Source organism: Arachis hypogaea, chromosome 7, assembly GCF_003086295.3.
Source record: "Arachis hypogaea cultivar Tifrunner chromosome 7, arahy.Tifrunner.gnm2.J5K5, whole genome shotgun sequence".
NCBI classification, from domain to species: Eukaryota; Viridiplantae; Streptophyta; class Magnoliopsida; order Fabales; family Fabaceae; genus Arachis; species Arachis hypogaea.
The window spans coordinates 50,278,907-50,301,686 of record NC_092042.1 but is presented as its reverse complement, the minus strand read 5'-3'; the positions used below and the strand labels follow the sequence as shown (position 1 = coordinate 50,301,686).

Below are 22,780 nucleotides of genomic sequence, written 5' to 3'. Positions count from 1 at the left end.
AAGTAAGCAAGGAACTAAGTTTGGTGTCCCCACACCAACTTATGTCTAGAAGATCACAAGCATACATGCATGCTAACCATCTCTCAAGTGCTTGGGGACAAGCAACTTTCAAAGTTCATTGTAGGCGATCACTTCAATCTTGAAAAGGATCAAGCATCATCAACCAAAGAGACAAAGAGTGATATAAAGACCAACAATGATGATGATAAGGAGTAAAGCAAGTAAACTCCAAAAGGTTGTATTGTTGAGTGATTGTCTTGTATTCAAACTACTATGATTGAAAGTGATATTGTACCCCTGTTTGTCTGCTTAGTATAACTTCTTTGTAGTTCAATAACTAAGATGTTTGATATATCATAACACCATACTCTTGAAATTGCTTGCACTCAATACCTATGAAAATGCAAACAGAGAACATTTCTTTGAAAAGAATGATTGAGGAGTCAAAAATCTATTTTGAGGCAAGCAAAAGATTAAGAGAAGTGGTGGTTCTAGTTGTATGATTGTGTATTGAGGTTGCATGTTTGTGAAAACTTGCATGGGAGCTCATAGGCAGGAAATAGAGTTCAAAGAAGTATTATGGAGATTCTCAAACACTTATTGATCCAAGAAACAGCAAAAAAAAAAAAACAAAAGAACATGGCAAAAGGCTCTGAGCATCAATTACTAGGAAGAAAAAGAAGGAAATGAGAACTCAAAGAGTTACTATCCTAGTTAAATGCTTGTGGTAGAATTGTGTCAAAGAGAGAGGCTTGAGCAAGTAAATACTAAGGGGTGTTTCAACACCTAATACCTTAAAACCAACTGGTTTGGGAGTATTGATTGAAAGCTTATCTAAAGAGCCGCTTTGAGACATGACACTCAGAGTCAAGGCCAAGACACATAAACTATGAGCTGTTTCAAGGTGATTACCTATAGAGAGATTTCCATGATATCATTTGAATGGAAGTCCTAAGATCTAAGACTTCCAAAATGTAAGGACTGATAAGCACTGGGACCCTTGCATGAACACATAATTCAGAGTTCACCCCACTATCACTTAATCACTTCACTCACCAAGGTATTACAAGCTATTCCTCAACTCATTCCAATTAAAAGAAATCTTTGTGCATAGTTCTTTTGTTGCTTGAGGACAAGTAAGGTTTAAGTTTGGTGTTGTGATGCATTCGCATATTTGCTATATTAGCTAGTTAGTTTAGTTGGTTTTAGTTTAAGTTTTATTCATTTTCTCTAAATAAACAAGTATTATTATAAGTTTTGTTCCCATGAATAGAAATACCAAGGACAATGTCAATTGTGGCCAATTTCATGCAAATGAGTCAAGAATTGCATAAATAAATAAATCTCATGAAGATTGATTCCATTGATTGCATGAATTGGTGAGACTTTGAAGCAAGTTTCCTTGTTTATGATAGGTGGTGAAACAAGAAAGCATTGAAGCAAGAATGAAGCAAGCAAGTGGCTAACAACTCTTTCTAGAATAGCAATGTGCACGTTGCCAACTTGGAGAAAGGGTGAGTGTTTGAGAGCAACGCCAAGCAGCCCTGGAGAGTGAACAAAGAGGAGTTGCACGTTGCCAACTTGCACTTCAACTAGAGTGTTCATCAACAACGCCCAACAATGTAAGGCAGCCCTGGAGAAGCACATTTGGGCGTTGCCAACTTGGAGAAAGGGGTGAGTGTTTGATGGCAATGTAGGCAAGCAAGGAATTAGGCCAGGGAGGAGCTCGAGGGCGTTGCCAACGTGGGAATGAAGAAGCGTTATTCAAGGCAACGCTGAGCTAGAAGATTTTGCCCAGAGAAGAAGTTCAAGCACGTTACCAACGTGCTACTACATTTGAGTGTTCCTTGGCAACGCACACAAGCAAGGCTTGGCCCAGGAGGAGATTAAGCTGGCGTTGCCAACGCCAGGAACAAGGGACGTGTTCTTTGACAACGCACACAAGCAAGCTTGGCCCAAGAGAGGAGAAGCTGGCGTTGCCAACGCCAGGAAGATAGGTGTGTTCCTTGGCAACGTAGCAAGCAACCTTGGGGAGCTAGTCCAGAGCCTCGAGCACGTTGCCAGCCTAGAGATGAGGGGCGTGTTTGAGGACAACGCAAGCAAACAACGCTGAATAGAAGACTTGGCCCAGGAAAGGGTGTGATGCACGTTGCCAACGCCAAGTTCTGAAGGCGTGTTCCTTGGCAACATAGCAAGCAAAGCTTGATGCTAGGAGAATGAAGTTAGCACGTTGCTAACTTGAAATTATAAGGGCGTGTGTGGCAACAACGCAGCAACCCTGGCAGCCTGACCTTGCTCTCTTCCATGGAGTATATCTTGAGTTGTAGACCTTCAAATGATGCACTCTCAATGGCATTGAAAAGTAGACATCCAGAGCTTTCCACCATATATCATAGTATGGGGTTGACATTCGTTTAAAGCTTCAAAAGCGGGCTTCATTTAGAGCTTCAGAATCTGAAGGCGTTGGCAACTTGGAAATACAAAGGCGTTTTTGCCAAAAACGCCTGCGATTTTAGCAGCCTGACCATGTCCCCTTCAATGGAGCATAACGTGAGCTACAAAGATCCAAATTGAGTGATTCCAGTTGCGTTGGAAAGCTGACATTCAGAGCTTTCCAACCATATATAATAGTCTATAGTGAAGCATGAAATGGAAGCTTGAATCAGAGTCATCTTTAGGTCCCAAAAACAAGAAAATGAGGTTGAAATTTGAGGAAGCTAGAAACTAGCCCTGGAGGGAGCACGAGCACGTTGCCAACGTGCTAATAAGGGGGCGTGTTTGGTGACAACATCAGCCTCATGTCTCAGCCTTGGGAGGCTTGGCACGTTGCCAACTTGGGAGGAAAGGGGCGTTTTCAGCAACAACTTGGCAGCCTGACCTTACCTTCTTTGAGGAAGCATAACTTGAGCTACAATGCTTTAATTAAGATGATTCCAAGTGCATTAGAAAGAAGACACTCTGAGCTTTCCAATGATGTATGATAGTCCATATTGAAGTAGAGGATTGACACTCAAATTCTGGGCAACATTAAGCATGAAAGTGGAGCCAAAAAGAAGAAAAGCCAAGTTGTTAGCAACAACTTGGGCTAACAACACCCAGCACAAAGTTCCCAGCCCAGGAAACTCATAAGCACGTTGCCAACGTGCCTTTACACTGGCGTGTTTGCCAGTAACGCCCCATTGGGCCAGGAGCATTACATTCTTCTCTGTTTAGCAACACTTGCTCCATTGACTTCTTCCATTGCCAAGAATTTAACAAAGAATGAAGCCCACATTGCTAGCCCAATCAAAGATCTTTAAAGGAGTTTTAGGAGTAGTATAAATAGGAAAGAGTGGTGTACTTTTAGGGGGACTTTTTTTTTGACATTTAGACTCATAGAAACTTTTACTTTCTAGCACTTGTACTTGGAGAACTCTCTTGAATTTCCGGGAGTATACCGGAAAGCTATTTTGGCTTTTCTTGCAACTTTTCATCTTTCAGTTTTAAGCATCTTCTTCTTCTTCTTCATCTTTCTTCACACTTAGTTTAATTTTCATTTATGGCAATTGTTGTTGAAATTGGAGCTATGATTCACTAAACCCCACTTTCATCAGGGGGAAGAGCTCTGCTTGTTTGAATGCATTGATAAATCATCTTCTCCTTCTCAATTCAAGTGGTTAATCCAAGAGGAAACTCTTGTTCTTTAAAGATTCAATCACCATCGAGAGAGGGGTTAATCTATATGAATTGTGTGGTGAATTTGAGAAATGAACCACATAGTTCAGTTTAGAGTTCATCCTTTCATAATCTCCTTAATCAATACACTTTGGTTGGTATGTGAGATGTAACCTCCCTAAGTTGAGATTCTGGAAATTGTGTGGCTTGGATTAGAAATTGAGTTTCATCTCTTCTCATGAACAATTAGATCACGAGAGTGGCAATTGGTTATGTTGAGAGAAATTGGATCACCAAGAGATTGGGATTCAATTACCCACTTGCCATGGATCTATACCCATGATTGAGAAGGAATTGATCAACATCAATTCATGAGAATTTGCATCTCTGATCCCTAATGATCCTTTCCATCATCAATTCTTATTTCTTTTGCTCTTAGTTGTTTGAACACCCATTACCCCATTTCCCTTCTACATTCTTGCAATTTATTATTCTTGTCATCTACATTCTGTCTCTTTATTTCTTGCTCTTTGCTCTTATGCTCTTTAAATTTCTGCAACCTTTAATTTCTTGCAATTTATCTTTGATGTCATTTAAGTTTCTTGCATTTTAAGTTTCAGTTATTTACTTTCATTTTATTTCTATATTCCAGTTCTTTAAATTCCTTGCCATTTAAAATTCCTGCAATTATGTTCAAAAATCACAATGCTCATGAAATCAAAACCATGTTTGCTTGACTAAATCCATCATTAAACTAAAGTTGATTAATCTACCAATCTCCGTGGGATCGACCTCACTCTTAGTGAGTTTTATTACTTGATACGACCCGGTATACTTGCCGGCTATACGTGAAATCAAATTTTTACGTATCATTCATCCCACAAGTAGTACTTTGCATCAGAAATTAATTTTTCCGTTTGCTGTCTATTATACTCTTTGGGTATGAATCTTACAGCCTTATAGTTTGCAATGTCTGCAAATCATGGTATTTTCTGAATGGCAAAGAGTTGCTCATTTGGAAAGGTTTCAGAGATCTCAATTAAGAGAAAAGACGCTCCTGCTACTGGTTCTATCCGGGACAGGTGATCAGCTACTTGGTTCTCTGTCCCTTTTCTGTCTCTTATTTCTATATCAAACTCTTGCAGAAGCAACACCCATCTTATGAGCCTAGGTTTTGAATTCTGCTTTGTGAGTAGATATTTGAGAGCAGCATGGTCAGTGTACACAATCACTTTTGATCCTACTAAATAGGATCTAAACTTGTCAATGGTATAAACCACTGCAAGCAGCTCTTTTTCTGTGGTTGTGTAATTCTTCTGTGCGTCATTTAGAACACGGTTGGCATAGTAAATGATGCGTAGAAGCTTGTTATGCATTTGTCCTAATACTGCAACAATAGCATGGTCACTGGCATCACACATTAATTCGAATGGTAATGTCTAGTCTGGTGCAGAAATGACAGGTGTTGTGACCAACTTAGCCTTTAGAGTCTCAAAGGCCTGCAAACACTCTGTGTCAAAGACAAATGGTGTATCGGCAGCTAGCAGATTACTCAGAGGTTTTGCGATTTTTGAAAAATCCTTAATAAACCTCTTGTAGAATCCTGCATATCCCAGAAAGCTTCTGATTGCCTTAACATTGGTGGGTGGTGGTAATTTTTCAATTACCTCTACCTTAGCTTGATCCACCTCTATTTCTTTGTTCGAAACTTTATGCACAAGGACAATTCCTTTAGTCACCATAAAGTGACATTTTTTCCAGTTTAAAACCAGGTTAGTCTCTTGGCACCTTTTCAGAACAAGTGCTAGATAATCAAGACAGGAGCTGAATAAATCTCCAAATACTGAGAAGTCATCCATGAAGACTTCTAGAAATTTTTCTACCATATCAGAGAAAATAGAGAGCATGCATCCCTGAAAGGTTACAGGTGCATTACACAGACCAAATGGCATCCTTCTGTAGGCAAATACTCCAGATGGACATGTGAATGCTATTTTCTCTTGATCCTGAGGATCTACTGCAATTTGGTTATAGCCTGAATAGCCATCCAAAAAGCAGTAATAGTCATGACCTGCTAGTCTTTCTAGCATCTGGTCTATGAATGGTAAAGGAAAATGATCCTTTCTGGTGGCTGTATTGAGCCTTCTGTAGTCAATACACATACGCCACCCTGTAACTGTTCTTGTAGGAACATGTTCATTTTTTTCATTATGAATCATTGTCATACCTCCCTTCTTTGGGACGACTTTGATAGGGCTCACCCAGGGGCTATCAGAAATAGGATAAATAATCCTAGCCTCTAGTAATTTAGTGACCTCTTTCTGTACCACTTCCTTCATGGCCGGATTTAGCCGCCTTAGTGGTTGAACCACTGGCTTAGCATCATCCTCCAATAGGATCTTGTGCATGCATCTGGCTGGGTTAATGCCCTTAAGATCACTTATGGACCACCCAAGAGCTGTCTTGTGTGTCTTTAGCACCTGAAGTAGTGCTTTCTCTTCCTGTGGTTCTAAGGCAGAGCTCATGATCAGTGGGAAAGGCAAATGGCCCAACCTTGACAATCATGTCCTCAATTACGCCCGATGAATATTTAATGGAGCCATCAGCAAGTTGGAGGCATATTCGGGTTGGTTTGACTTCTTTAGTCAAGCCAAGCTTTCTGATAGTGGATGCAGGTATTAGGTTAATACTTGCCCCAAGATCACATAGAGCTGTCTTGGTACAAGTACCCTCTAATGTGCATGGTATCATAAAGCTTCCGAGATCTTTAAGCTTCTCTGGTAAGCTTTTCAGAATGACTGCACTGCATTCTTCAGTGAAGAAAACTTTTTCAGTTTCTCTCCAATCCTTCTTATGACTTAAGATATCTTTATGAACTTAGCATAAGAGGGTATTTGCTCAAGTGCCTCTACAAACGGGATCTTTATTTCAAGAGTCTTGAGATAGTCTGCAAAGCGGGCAAATTATTTATCCTGTTCCTCTTGGTGAAGTTTCTGAGGATAAGGCATCTTGCCTTTATATTCCTCAACCTTAGTTACTGCAGGTTTATTTCCTACAGAGGTGGTTGGAAAAGCCTTCTTAGGAGGGTTACTATCAGCACTTGCAGGTGTCTGATCCCTTATTGGCGTTTGAACACAAAAACTGCACATGGACTGGGCGTTTAACGCAAGTTTTTCACCCTTTTCTGGCGTTTGAACGCTAGAAGTGGGCATCCACTGGGCGTTTAACGCCAATTTTCACCCTATTCTGGCGTTTGAATGCCAGAATTATTCCTCTCTGGGCTTTTACTATCCTCAGAGGGATTTTGGGCAGTGGTTTGCTCATCCTCTGTCAGTTATTCCTTCCTTGACTTTCTGTTGCCTTGAGTTGAGACATTTAATGTCTTCTCACTCCTTAATTGAACAGCTTGGCATTCTTCTGTTATTTGTCTGGATAACTGCTATTTTGTTTGATTCAATTATTTTTCCATACTTTGGTTAGCATCCTTGGTTTCTTGTAGCATTTCCTTAAATTCTGCTAGCTGCTCTGTTAGATAACATAATTGCTGATTGAATTCAGCAACTTGTTCTGGAGGACTAAGTTCAGTGGATACTGCCTTAGCCTCTTCTTTCATGGAGGACTCACTACTTAAGTACAGATGATGATTTCTAGCAACTGTATCTATGAGCTCTTGAGCTTTTTCAATTGTTTTTCTCATGTGTATAAATCCACCAACTGAGTGGTCTAGAGATATCTGGGCTTTTTCTGTAAGCTCATAGTAGAAGATGTCTAACTGCACCCACTCTGAAAACATTTCAGAGGGGCATTTCCTTAGCCTCTCTTTGTACCTCTCCCAGGCATCATAAAGAGATTCATGATCCTCTTGTTTAAAGCCTTGGATGTCCAGCCTTAGTTGTGTCATCCTTTTTGGAGGGAAGTAGTGATTCAGGAATTTGTCTGATAACTATTTCCATGTTCTTATGCTTGCTATGGGTTGGTTATTTAGCCACCTCTTAGCTTGATCTTTTACAGCAAATGGAAACAGTAATAATCTGTAGACATCCTGATCTACTTCCTTATCACGTACTGTGTCAGCAATTTTTAAGAATTGTGCTAGAAACTCAATAGGTTCTTCTTGTGGAAGACCGAAATACTGGCAATTTTGCTGCATCATGATAATGAGCTGGGGTTTAGCTCAAAATTGCTAGCTTTGATGGGGGGGTATACAGATACTACACCCATATGAAGCAGCAGTGGGGTTAGCATATGACCCCAGAGTCTTTCTAGACTGTTTATTCCCACTTAGGTCTATGATGGAGAAAGGGAGATGATGTGAGACAAAATTAAAATAAAATAAAATAGAAAAAATCAAACAAAAATTTCAAAAATTAGAAAAGTAAATAAAAGAAATTTTGAAAAGTAAAATAATTAATTAATAAAAAAAAGATTTTAAATGATTTTTGAAAAAAATTAAAAATAAAAATAAATAAAAAAAGAATTTTATTTTGAAAAAGATTTGAGAAGATAGAATTTTTAAAATTAAAATTTTTACTAAATCAATCCTAATGTATTCGAAAATTGTGACCAATTAAAGGAAAGGATGTTTTTTTGAATTTAATGAGGAAAGAGAAAAACAACAAAGTGACACCAAACTTAGAATTTTTTTAGATTAAAACAAGGAAAGCAAACAAAAAAAAATTTGAATGTCAAGATGAACACCAAGAACACTTTTTGAAAATTTTTAAGAAAAATAAATAAGATTTAAAAATTTTTATACCTTGGACACTAATAATTCTAAAATATATAAGATAAAAACACAAAAGACACCAAACTTAAAACATGAAAGTAAACTCAAAATTTTAAAAATAAAAAAATTAGTAAAGAAAAATAAGATTTTTGAAAATTTTTTGAAAAGAAAATAGAAGACTAAAATTTAGTGACTATAAACCAAAAAGAAAAAAATTTCCAAATCTAAGCAACAAGATGAACCTTCAGTTGTCCAAACTCGAACAATCTCCGGCAACGGCGCCGAAAACTTGGTGCACGAAATCACAATCACACTTTTGCAATTCCACACAACTAACCAGCAAGTGCACTGGGTCGTCCAAGTAATACCTTACGTGAGTAAGGGTCGATCCCATAGAGATTGTCGGCTTAAAGCAAGCTGTGGTTATCTTGTAAGTCTTAGTCAGGATATCAATAATGATTCTTAGTTTTAATTGCAAAAAGTAAAAGAACTTGAAATAAAGAGTACTTGTTATGCAGTAATAGAGATCAGATTGGGATTTTAGAGATGCTCTGTCTTCTGAATCTCTGCTTTCCTACTATCTTCTTCTTCACGCACGCAAGGCTCCTTCCATGGCAAGCTGTATGCTGGTGGATCACCGTTGTCAATGGCTACCCGTCGTCCTCTCAGTGAAAATGGTCCATGTACATGGCTAATCATCTGTCGATTCTCATTTGTGTTGGAATAGAATCCGTTGATCCTTTTGCACACTCTCACTATGCCCAACATTTATGAGTTTGAAACTCATCACAGTCATCCCTTCCCAGATCCTACTTGGAATACCACAAACAAGGTTTAGACTTTCTGGATCTCAGAAATGCTGCCAATTGATTCTAGCTTATACTACGAAGACTTTAATCTCACGGATTTGGATGCTCTGTTCTTAGGAGAGGCAATCAAACTCATGAACCAAGAGCCCAAGAAATACCCACTCAATCTAAGGTAGAATGGTAGTGGTTGTCAGGTACGCGTTCATAGGTTGAGAATGGTGATGAGTGTCATGGATCATCACATTCATCATGTTGAAATGCGAATGAATATCTTAGAATAGAAACAAGCGTGATTAAATGAAAAACAATAGTAATTGCATTAATCCATTGAGACACAGAAGAGCTCCTCACCCCTAATCATGGAGTTTAGAGACTCATACCGTAGAAGATACAAAATTCAGATGTAAAATATCATAAGGTACAAAATAAATCTCTAAAAGTAGTTTTTATACTAAACTAGTAACCTAGGTTTACAAAAAATGGGTAAACTAAGATAAATAATGCAGAAATCCACTTCTGGGGCCCACTTGGTGTGTGTTTGGGCTGAGCATTCAAGCTTTCACGTGCATAGGCTATTCCTGGCATTAAACGCCAGCTTTGGTGCCAGTTTGGGCATTTAACTCCAACATTTATGCCAGTTCTAGCGTTTAACGCCAGAAAAGGGTAAAAAGCTAGCGTTTAAATGCTAGTTTGCGCTATCAAATGTCAAGCAAAGTATGGACTATTATATATTGCTGGAAAGCCCAAGATGTCTACTTTCCAACGCAATTTAGAACGTGTCAATTGAGCTTCTTTAGCTCTAGAAAATCCATTCCGAGTACAGGGAGGTCAAAATCCAATAGCAGCTGCAGTCCTTTCTCAGCCTCTGAATCAGATTTTTGCTCAGGTCCCTCAATTTCAGCAAGAAAATACCTAAAATCACAGAAAAACACACAAACTCATAGTAAAATCCGGAAATGTAATTTTTGCATAAAAACTAATAAAAATATACTAAAAAGTGACTAAAGCATACTAAAAACTACATGAAAATACCACCAAAAAGCGTATAAAATATCCGCTCATCAGGGTGTAAGGTGAGTTGTGATTGGCTGGCTTGGAGGTGGATTAAAATAATATTAAAATATCTCAAGTGTATAACTACTAAAACGAGATGTATCAGAACACTCGTAAAAATATCTCTAAAAATCTTTTCAAAGCTACTAGCATAAATGACACTAGTAACATATTTATTATGAGAATAGAACATGTATGATGAGGCCTTAGCATTGCTAAAGTCATCAGAGAGTGCTGGTGCTAAGCTACACCAATAAACTGTGAACCCGGTTAAACCGATTTCTTGTTTTTAACTAAAACAGACCATGTAACCTTATAATATCATTCAAACATCTTCTAATACTAATATAATGATAATATTATACTATTATCTCTCTTCTCTCATGAATTGATTCAGGTTCGTCAAACTGAGATTATTTACAAAAACTAGAATAAAAACTCCTTACCGATACGGTTCAAAAACTAGGTTCTTCATGATTGCGTTATCGAGCTTGCCTTAGAAGAGGTCCTTGCTTAAAGATGACATAATGACAATGAGGATTGAGATGTTTGATGATAGAGCAGAGATGTTCCCTTTACTAATCTTCTGGAGAAATCCATGCCTGCAGAAAATATCTCGCGTACTCGAAAACCGGGGTTGTTACATCTACCCTATCATAATCAGCCTTGGCCTTCTCAAGAAAAGCACTAGTAGCATGGATACTATTGCTGGATATAAAGTCAAAGTGCTGAAGAATGGGCACATCATCGGTCGGAACGAAGCCATGAGAGGCGATATACTCCACAACAAAGGCCAGGCCATCGAAGTCCTTATCATTAACATCATAAGTCCCGGCAGTCTTCGGCCTCTTAGGAGTCGGGATAATCTTCCTCAGTCCTTGAGGACCTGAGTCCAACTTCTTCGGCGGGATTTGGGAAGAACCCTCCCCCGATGGCTTTTTATGCAAATTCTAGGCAGCCACCGCCTTTTTGGCCTTGTGAAAAACCTTCATCGAATCAAAGCTCGACACCAACTCTGAAAAAAGAAACTAGGAAAACAGTTACATAATGGATAATGACAAGACCACAACAAAAAAGGAAAATTTCTAAAAAGAAGTCGGGCACTACTTAGCTCAAAACGGAGAAGAGCAGGATCCCCAAAAAACCTCTTAGTATCCAGATGAGAAGGCTCCCCCAGTGTTCTTCAAAAACACCCACAAAGGCCCTCTCCACCTCATCAAGACTCTCTAAGGGATACTTAAGAACTACAGGGTCCTTTTGCCACCAAAGAGGGAAGGTGGGTTCATTATTCTCATCTAGAAAGAAGGGGGTGAACATCCTCAACAACCTGGACTTTGAAATAAAAGTTTTTGAAGTCATGAAAAGAATCATCAAAAATAGAAAACACTTTCTTTCTCTGAGTAGCCCGGAAAGAGATCCAAGAGGCCTTTTTCTTGGCCGCCCCCGGTTTCGTCATCACAAACAGATAAAGAAAAAGAGAGATGGTAGGTCAGACACCTAACTCCTGACACAACAGCTGAAAAATTGTCATGAAAGCCCGAGAATTTTGATGAAGCTGAGAAGGGGCCATATTAAAGTTCCACAGAATATCAGTCTCAAAGGCAGTAAAGGGAAAGGTAATACCTAATTTGGTAAAGAAGCAGTCATAAGCGTAAAAGAAGGGACGCTCTGCCCGACTTAAGGGAGGGAAACTTACCCTCTCCTCAGGGTCACACAACAACAGCTCGTAAATCTTCTCATCCTCCCTATTCTCCCAAATCCTATGGAATCTCCTAAACTTCTCACAATACTCCGGGTCTACTACAGTAACACACATTAACACTATGGAATCTAACCAGTCAGCCATACCAGGAGGGACCTTTGTAGACATCTCAACAATATTTCTACGAGAAGACATAGAAACTACACCTACAATAAGAAAATGAAAGAGGCATCACCACCAAGCAACTCGGGAAGAAGCAAAGAACGAACAAGCAAACAGCAACACAATAACAAAAAGGCGCCCCAAGGTTCACAAGAAACAAGAAGATCACCATCAAAACCCAGGAGCACCCTTTGGAGGCAATGCAAAAAAGGGAGAAACACAAGGAATTAAAACCTTAACCCTTTCACCCTTTCAGCAAAAAGAAAAATGCAAAAAGCCAGCATTTTTTCAAAGGTACAACAAGATAAAAAATAAAAACTTTTCAAGAAATAAAAACATGCAACAGCACCAGAAGCTAGCACAAAGAAGGATCGCAACTATCAACAAACAAAAAGAATGCGAAATGCACAAAACAATTACTAACCTGTGACAAGAAGAAATAACGACGACAAGCACACAGCAGAGTCACGAATGATTCACACCAACAAGCACTTTGAGGCTCCAGAGGAGAAGAAAAGCTTAGGGCAAATCAAAGAAGAAAGAGAAACTTCCTCCAGAAAATGAAGAAAGCAAATAGAAACAAAGAAACTGAAAGAAAGACCCCTTTGATTTCAAACAAAATGCAAAGAGGGAAAAGAAACGGCAAAAGGAATAAAAGTCCAATCAATAGGCTTTAAAAGCGCTTGTATACTCCCAAAGAGCTAACGCCCTCGAAAATGACGCAGCAATTAAAGAGGGAAAGCAAAAAATGCTTCGCGTTTCAAAATATCATTAAAGACACGAAACTCGCATGACGAGGAGCAGACCAGGCGCAACCAAACAGGTGCTTGAACATGACTTCTCCAAAGAGGTCGAAGCTCAGAAGCACAACCTCATGGAAAGGTCGAAGCACAACCTCATGGAAAGGTCGAAGCTCAAGTAAGGGTACTGTTCATACCTCGGACCGAGCTATAAGGTCTAGGTTTGACGAAGACAAGGGAAAGGTTGGCCCATCAAAATGAACTCTTCACAAAAGAGCTCGGAAGATCTCCACTAAAGGCCCAAAGAGGCCCAAAACAAAGAACCACCGCCTACTAAGACGCGTTTGTTCAAAGATATGATCTTACCCACAAAAGATAAGATAAGATAACAAACGTATCTCAAAGGAAGATTGGCAAATGCCATTATAAATACACTAGATCACCCAGGTATAATTCATACTCCAATTCTACAAAAATCTGCCTAAAGTCCGTACTAATTTAAGCATCGGAGTCTCTTGCAGGTACCATCACCCACCGATGATCAAGGACCAAGCAGCACCTCTTGCTCCAACAAGTCAGACACAGTTGCCTTGACCAGACCAGAAGATCTCGTCTGAGATCGACCTTTCTGTTTCAGGTAAACCTTAGAACAATAGTAAAGCCACACTATCTTGAACTTTCTTAAACTCTAATTGCTCTTGCTTTTCATAACTAGCTTTAATAGCACCATCAACAAACTTATTCCAGAATCATTAAAATCAACCATCAACAGCTATTCCAGTTTCATAAAGATTATAGAAACAAAAAACTTAACAACAGAAGCTGCAACAATGTTATTCTACACGAGTTCAGAATAAAAAAAATCAGCACCATAACACCATCAATAACTCAAAATTAAAAAAAATCAGCAACCAACAACTCAGAAATCACAATTAATAAAATTAACAAAACTTAACAATGCAGTGAAATACCATAGCACCGTAAACAACTCAAAATTAGAAAAATCAGTAACCAGCAAACAAGGGAGATGCGAGGCTCAGTGATGTTTTTCAGCAACACAAATCTTTACCTCCAAATATGATTTACAACAACAACAAAATTTAGCTCAATGATAATTTCAGCAACAAATTCAACTTTCATAAAAAAATTAAAGGCATAGTGATGATTTATAGCAATTAAATTGAAGAAAAAAGAATATGGCCGAAGGAAGCTCAACAAGGGACCAACTAACGGTGAAGGAAGCTGACCAACTGATGACCAGGGACAATAACGACCACCAGCAGAGGGACTAGATGTTGGTTCTATCTGTTTCTTCTGCCAGTGAAGACGAGCGGGGAGGAAGCTGGCGGCGAGGAGAAGCTGAAGGTGAGACTCGAAGTAAGAAGTGGACAACAAGACAGAACAAACACGCAAACGAGCAGAGCAGAGACAGTGAGGCAGGCGCGAAGGACAAAGGGCAAAATGGCGAGACAGATAGCAAGTAGAGGCGCGGTGGAAGGGATGTTAGGGGTAAGCGGCTACTAGGGTTTCCCCTTCCCCCTTTCTTCTTTCCCTTACTTCCCCGCTTCTCTATCATATATCACTCTTGTCCTCTTTTCTTTTTCTTTTTTCTCAGTGTGTAGGTGAGTTAGAAAAATAGGTAAAATTAGTATCAAAATTTAAATATTCGAAATATTTAATTATTTTAAAAATTATAAAAGAATTTTAATTAATTTAAATTTAAATTATCAAATTTTGATTTAGTTGTCTCAGTAAAATAATTTTTGAAATATAAAATTTTAGTCAAATAAAATAAGAATAATTTTAAAATTTTAGTAAAAATTAAGACACTCAAATTTAAATTTAATTCTATCCTCCAATTACTTAAATTTTAAATTATATACAATACTTTATTATTAAAGAATTACTTATAAACCGTTATTAATTAAATTCAATTTGACATAAATAAAATTTTAATTTTTTATTGCGGTTAATTTTAGAAAATAATAATCTTTAGATTTATAAAATTAATTTTTCATAATTAAATTCTTAAAAGGTCAGAGATTTATAATGCATGTAATAAGGCATGGTACAGTATTTTTTAATTTTTAACTTTTTAATATTTTATTATTAAATATTTTTTATTTTAGAAATTAATTTCTAATGAGAATTGAGAGTTGATTCCTAATAGATATTAGATATATTAATTTTTTAAAAAATTAATTAGTAATAATAATCAGATATATTAATTTTTTAAAAGATTTAAAAAATAATTTATTAAACAAGGTTGTTTAGAAAGTAATCATATTCTTTAAAACGAGGTTATCAGATGTATTAATTTTTTGAAAATAAGCTCTTTTTGTAATTTACCACTATATTTCTACTTGTTTTCAAAGCAACCAATATCTCTACTACATTTTTTGTGGCAGACAACCATTCAATCATTTTTTATCTTTTCTCTTCATTATTTTCTTTTCTTTTTTTTGTTATTCTTTTAATATCTTATTTTTAATATTCTAACTTATCTTCGCACTTTTTTCTCACATTTTTCTAAGTATCTTATGGAGAGAATCATAAGATTCTAAAATTAAGTTGGTATCTCTAAGGCTTTTAAAGAGTACTTCTACTTTATTCTTCTCTATCTTATTATTATATTAACAATAATGTCTTTATTAAATAAAATAATATTATTAATAAAATATAATAATTAATTTAATACAAGTAAAATAGTATTAGTAAATAAAGAGTATTAATAATTTATATTTAAATTATTAAAAATTTAGCTTATTAGAGTTTTAATTTTAAACTCTTAGAAATTATATCTTAACTCTAAACTTTTAAATCGACATTTTTATAAAATCACTAATTTAACTTCATATTTTTAAAAATAACTCTAAACTTTTATAAAATATCCATTTTATCTCGAAACTTTTACTTTTTACTCAAAATACCCCCAAAATTCATATAATTACTATTTTTACCCTGATCTTTTATCAAATTACATTTTCATATTCAAAAATAAAATTTGCGTTGGTGAAAACACTCCTTCTCAAAATAAAATATTCTCTTGTGATCTTCGAAAATATATATACTTAATTTTAAATCCATTTTCGAGCTTTTTGATTATCGATTTTTATCCGATTTTTTTCAAACCAAAGCGCAACATTTTAGCCATCATAAACATATCAAAATACATCAATTAAACTTGAATTCAAGTCTTGAAAGCTCACGGTTCAATAGCAACAACAGTGACTTCCAAGTCACTTGAATTCCAATCTTAATTTTATCAAATAAACATGATCAAATCGACATATAAACACTCAGTTTCAATTACCAAACAATCAATCATCAATCAAACTTAAAGAACAAAATTAATTTACCAAACCTTTCCTCTATACGAGAACTACAACAACCGAAGCTCCAGAAAAGGTTTCTGACTGAACAATTGAAGAAAAAAAGGTCAAAAATCAGCTACTCCACCTTCTTCTCATTTCGGCCGAACCATGCAAGGTTGCAAAAAATTTTACCATCAATTTCTCCCGAATAAAATTGATGTCAACGTAAAGAGGAGGAAAATACGAATATTTAATTGAATTATATTTTTTATTGGAGTTACAGAGCTCAAGAAATTGGGTTTGAAAATTATTGGAGGGATCACAGTTCTCTTCTTTCTCTCTCGGCTTCCCTTTCTTTTTTCTCTTCAAAAATGAATTTAGCCATGCAATTTGACTATGATTAATGGTGTTAATGATGATTAGATGGCATGGATAGAAGTTGTTGGGTGTCAAGCATTATAGCTATTGAGTTAGCAATTCAAGTTATAAATATCTTAAACGGATAATTAATAAGGTAATTAAAACACAAGTAAAAATACATACAGAGATAAATATATAAAAATTACTAATATAAATGACATTAATAAGATAATGATTATAGTAAATAAAAATATATGATGAAAAATTAGCAACTCTAAGTTCATCAAAAAATACTGATATTTACTCATATTGACAGATATCGAATCCGATAATAATATTGTTAAACAAATTCTTATTTTAATTAAAGCAGGTAAAAATAAAATATCAATTTAATAATAATAATAATAATAATAATAATAATAATAATAATAATAATAATAATAATAGTTTTATATTTTTTTAAAATATCTCATTATAAATAAAAATTATATAAAATTTTTAATTAATTTAAACTCTAGTTATTATAAAATTAATTATATAAAATATTTTATTATAAAAAAATTATATAATAATTTTAATTAATCCAAATTCAAATGATAATAATAATTACAAAAATTAATTTAATTTTATTTATTAAAATAGTTTCTAATAAATAATTTAAATTAATAGAATAAATTATAATTAATTTAAATTTCAGTAATCATAAATTTAATGTAATTACTTTTAATGAAATAGTCGTCTAAAGTTAATAAGTTCACATTAACAAAATAAATAATAAATAATCTATAATAGAAGTTTTAAAAATACAGGTTTTACATCGACCCAAAAAAAAACTCCATAGAAATGGTGGTCTCAATAATAAACTTAGTTGGTAGCATCTCAAGTAGAAAAAAGACGAGGAGTCTCGCAATAACTATGGTTGATTTGGAGAGTTAAGAACATACAGGTCTTTGAAGGAATGCGAAAATTTTCTATCTTTATTGTAATAGGAGCTCTCAAGCTGGTCAAAGAAGCTCAAAGAAATTAGATGGAAGAAATGAAATTCTCTCTCTCCAATTGTTTCTTTGTTTTATTGGTGGAACATTTTCATTTATGTCCTTGATGTAGGGTAGTTCTAATGAAGCATGTGCATATTTAGTAATTTTTAGTTGTTATTTCTTTAAATAAAAGTAGTGATTTATTATTTTTATTAGGATTTTTATATTTTTAATGAATGTTCATTGAATTTCTTTTCTTGAATCAAGTTGGAGTTTTTTCTTGTTTTAATTGAGATTTTCTGGTATTTTGATCAACACTTTTAGAGTTATTCTGTGATTTTAAGTGTAAAAAATGAATGAAAAATGATAGACAATAACAAATGAGGAGATGAACAATCAAAGAGCACTTTGGAAAAGCAAGGAAGATGGTAAAAGTTAGAAATAAGTTCAAGAAAAGTTCAAAGAGAATTTGTAACCTGACTTTTTCATACTCCAATAAAAATAACTTGAGTTATAAAGTTTTAAATGAAGTGATTTTAATGTCATTAGAAAATAAATATCCAGAACTTTTCAACTATATGTAATAGTTTATAGTTGAATACTAAATTTAAAGGTGCAAATCATCGTTCTAAACCAAGTACTAAAAGGAATAAAAGGCCGAAATGTCATGCGTACGCATGAATTTCAGTTCCCGTGTGACATGATGAAAGTGGTGTCTAACGTGAAGTGCCTGACAGCCTGACCTCTTCACTTTTAGAGGAGTATAATTTAAACTATAGAAATTCAAATGATTTATTTTTAACCATGTTAGAAAGCTAACTTTAAGACAACGATATATAATACTCTATTTTTGACATGAGTCTCATGCAACTAAAGCACATCATAAACAATCGTTTGTGTAACTAATGAAACAACATCATGCGTACACATAACCTACGTTTCACGTCCCACATCAGTTTTGTGATGTTCCATGCTAAAACAAAGCAAAGCATAATTTGGGCTCAAAATTGAACCATAGTTAGCAGTCAATCATTCATTTCACTACATCAGTTGAAATAAAATTAACTATTTTTACAAAACAAAAACTAAAGGTTTTCTTTTAGAGGGAACATTTAAATTAATTTTAAAAAAAACTTCGATAAATTTTTATTTATTTAAAAAGTTTTTAAAATCTTTTTATTGGATAAATTAATTCTTTAATATTTTAAATTAAATTTTTAATATATGTGTTAAATAAATAATAAAATAAATTTTTAACAAATTTTATTATAAGATAATTAAATTTAAAAGATATTATAAAAGATAAACTAATATTTCTTTAAAATAAATGACGAAAACACCATTATATCCGATAAAAATAATTCTTAAAGACACAATAAATTAAAATTTATTAAAAAAGTATTCGATTTTGAATTTTTTAAAGGTCAAATTAGATATTTAAATTATTTTTTATTAAAATTATTTAAAAATAAATAATTTTTATTAGTATTAGTTAAAAATTTTAATTAATATTTTATTTTTATATTATTAAAAATTTAAAATTTAATACAAAATATTTTTGTTAGTTAAATTAATTATCTAATATTATTCTTTTAATCTATATAATAACTACAATTTGTTTTTTCATTTTGTTTTATTCGCGCAGAGGATATAGATATAGACTCGTAACTAAAGAAAGAATATATAGTAAACGTGGCAGAAGTTGAAAGCATAAGTGGCACATGTGTATATACGTGTAAGTTATTAGACGCGGAATAATTCCACGTGGTTTATCTTGGTATATTTGGTTGCAGTGCCACCAACATGCAACTTTGTCACCGTTTTACTCACTTCATCAAACACACTGCATTATATATAGTAGTATCACACAATTACATACAGCAAGTTGGGGCGAAAAAAAAGGTTGAAGAACAGAGAGTGATTGGTAGTTACTAGTGGAAAATTGAGGAGAGGAATTGAAGGGAGGGAAGGTAGGATGTCAGGGGCACAAGGGGCACAGCCGAAAGAAGCAAGGACAGCAACGGTGTACGAGTCAGTAGAAGGAGGAGAGAATAGAACGAGGACTGACTTGCGTTCAAAGGAGGATCAAGGCAAAATTCAGATCGATAAGATGCAGGAGAAGGTCTCTGACCCTGCTGGCAAAGGTGGTCCTGTCTTTGGTGCTGGCAAAGATGACAACAAGCAAGACCTTGGAGTCACTGGCACTGGCTAATCATGTTAAGAAAATTAATAGTTATTTTCGTAAGAAAATTTTTATGTAAAGATGGTATACTAGACAGTTAATTGGTTTAGTCAACTGGATATATTCAGTTAAAAACCTTAAATTATGTAAGGGTTGAAAATACCATCTTTCACATGAAACGTTTTTAGGAAAATGGATATCTTAAGAAAATTAGAGAGACAGGGATGATCATATTAGGTCGATTTTATATTTTAATTTTATTTATAGTTGGTACTTGGTAGGCGAGTCCGCACTCGGATACTATTTTATCTGAAAATAGTACCGAGAAATAAGTATCGGGAAAAAAAAAACATTGTTTATAGGTCCGTGTGTTTTTGTTCTAGAATATTGACCTATTTGTATTTAAGTAATCCGAATACTACCTTAAGGTTCCCATTGTTGTCTAATAATATTTCAGTATTAATCCGTTCTCACAGGTTTACTCCAATAATTAGAACATGTTTACTCCAATAATTAAAGGAGACTATTCTAATAAGGGCACTATTAAAAGATGTTTATATTTGTTATATTTAAAGGTATGTGTTGTGTTATTATCGAATATTTTTATTAAATTGGTTAATAATTTATTTTTTAATAAATTAGAATAATATTGGTTTATTACATCAACAATAATAAATAAATTTAATTATTTGTATTATAATTATTAAATTTGATTTATCAAATTATTTGTATTATAATTATTAAATTTGATTTGATAAATTTAATTGGTTGTATTATAATTATTAGATTTAATTTGATTTGATTGAATTTTATCATTTAATTGAATATCTTAAAATTTATAAAAAGACATATATTTCTGACTTATTGTTGTTTTGTAAAAAAATTTAAAAAATTTAAAAATATAATTAAATTTTTAAAATAATTTGGATTTATTGTTATTGATTATTATAAAAAAATTGATTTTATTTTACTTTTTTAAAAAATTAAAAAATAATTAATTTATTAATACGTTTAATAATAATACATGATATGTAAGTATTTTATTATTATAAAAAAATCAGTTTTATTTTAATTTGTTAAAAAATTAAAAATAATTAATTTTTTTTATAAAAAATGTGTTTTTTATTGTTATAAAAAAATTAGTTTTATTTTAATTTATTAACAAATTAAAAAATAATTAATTTAATATGTCTAATAATAATACGTTTTAAATATTGTTTGATATATTTGTTTCTGTCTCGCTTGTTTTTTTGTGATAACTATTTCATTTCGGAATTTAAATTATAATTTTAAATAAATATCGTTTGATATAAATATATATATTGAAATAATATTTGATGTTTGGTTTATGGAGGGTCAATTTTTTTAACTTTTTTATAGAACTCATGAAAGTAATGACTGGTCACCCACCCATAATGTTTCTTTATTTAATGAATTTTGTTATTTTCTTACCGAAAGAATAATGGGTATATAATTGACGAGAATGAATTTTTTAATTTTTTTAATAATTAAAAAAATAAAGTGTGATTTTTTTATTAGAAAGACTCAAAAAATAGAGAAAAGAATAATAAAAAATTAAAGATTATATTTTATTCTTTTAAAGTTTTTTTAAGAGAGGTGACAAAATTTTTTTAACAATTGGAAAAGATTCGTTTTCCGGACACCTTGTCGCGTATTTGGAATTCGAAATAAATGAAATGATATAAATAGTATCCTAACCAAAAACCTTGGTATGCGAAATAAATGAAATCATATAAGTATATAACTAATATTAGAAATGTTAAGGCGCTCAGCATTATCTTATATAAGTCTAAATTTTTTATATAATTAAGATAAATTAAAGATTTGTTTGCGTGAGTTTTTAAGAAAATATTTTTTTTGAGTTATTTTTTTAAAAAATTTTATGAAAAAGTAAAAATAATTTTATATTTGAATATCTCATGTAAAAATATCTTTTTATTTATCAATTATGTTTAGTTATAACAATATAAAAATATTTTTTATTTATTTATCATATAAAAAATATCTTTTTCAAAAAAAATATTCAAAAAAAGATATAATTGGTAAGTCACCGATCAAACCATTTAATCCGATATAATTAAATAATTATATAAAATTTAATTTTTTTATTATAAATACTTTTATTTTGTTTTTATAAAAATAGTTATTATTTTTAAATTTTAATATTTTATTAATTAGTTTATATTTATTATATTATTATATTATTATAGATAAAAAACTCACATACAATTATTTTTATATAAAGTTGATATTTAAGAACTGTTAGATGATTTGACAAGTTTGACTAAATATTATCTAAAATTTTTTAACTATTAAGTCTTTACCTATTATTATATATTAGGTAAAGATTTGTAATATATAATATGAAGACAATCACATGTGAGTCTTTACCTATTATTATATATTACGAGTATTTATTAAAAAAATAATATTAATAAATACCATATAATCAAAAAAATAAATTGTGATTAATAAAATTTTTTTATTTATCTTTTTAATTTGTATATATTTAAAAAATTTATAATTAAATAAAATATAATTAATTTAAAATGAATAACTTTAAAATTAAAATAAGCTGAATATAAGTAAAATAAAACATCCTTATTTTATATATATATATATAAGAAGCATGTCATCAAAGTGGTATGATCATCTTTCTTATATTCTTAAGGTCAAGATTTAAACTATTTTATATAAGTCTAAACTTTTTATATAATCAAGACAAATAAAGGATTTGTTTGAATAAGTTTTTTAAGAAAAGATTTTTTTTTAGTTATCTTTTTTTAAAAGATTTTATAAAAAAGTAAAAGTATTTTTATATTTAGATATTTTATGTAAAAATATTTTTTTATTTATCAATTATATTTAGTTGTAACAATATAAAAGTATTTTTTGTTTATTTATTACGTAAAAATATCTTTTTTTTAAAGAAAAAAATCTTTAGAAAAAGGATGTAAATTACACCTTCTTAAAAATGATTTTATTTTTATTTTTCTAGTGCTTTTATTTTTACTATTAAAAATTTATCAAATACGTTAAAAAATAAAAAATCTTATTTTATTAAAAAAAGATATTTTTTT

At 32.7% G+C, this 22,780-nt stretch overlaps 1 protein-coding gene across 1 annotated transcript; it reads left to right on the top strand.

Moving 5' to 3' along the window:
• The first annotated feature begins 19,368 nt into the window (after positions 1 to 19,368).
• LOC112703037 (uncharacterized) lies at positions 19,369 to 20,112 on the top strand. The gene has a single exon (XM_025754339.3). It carries the CDS (start codon positions 19,473 to 19,475, stop codon positions 19,707 to 19,709), a length of 237 nt encoding a protein of 78 aa, XP_025610124.1. The 5' UTR covers positions 19,369 to 19,472; the 3' UTR covers positions 19,710 to 20,112.
• Positions 20,113 to 22,780: the final 2,668 nt, after the last annotated feature.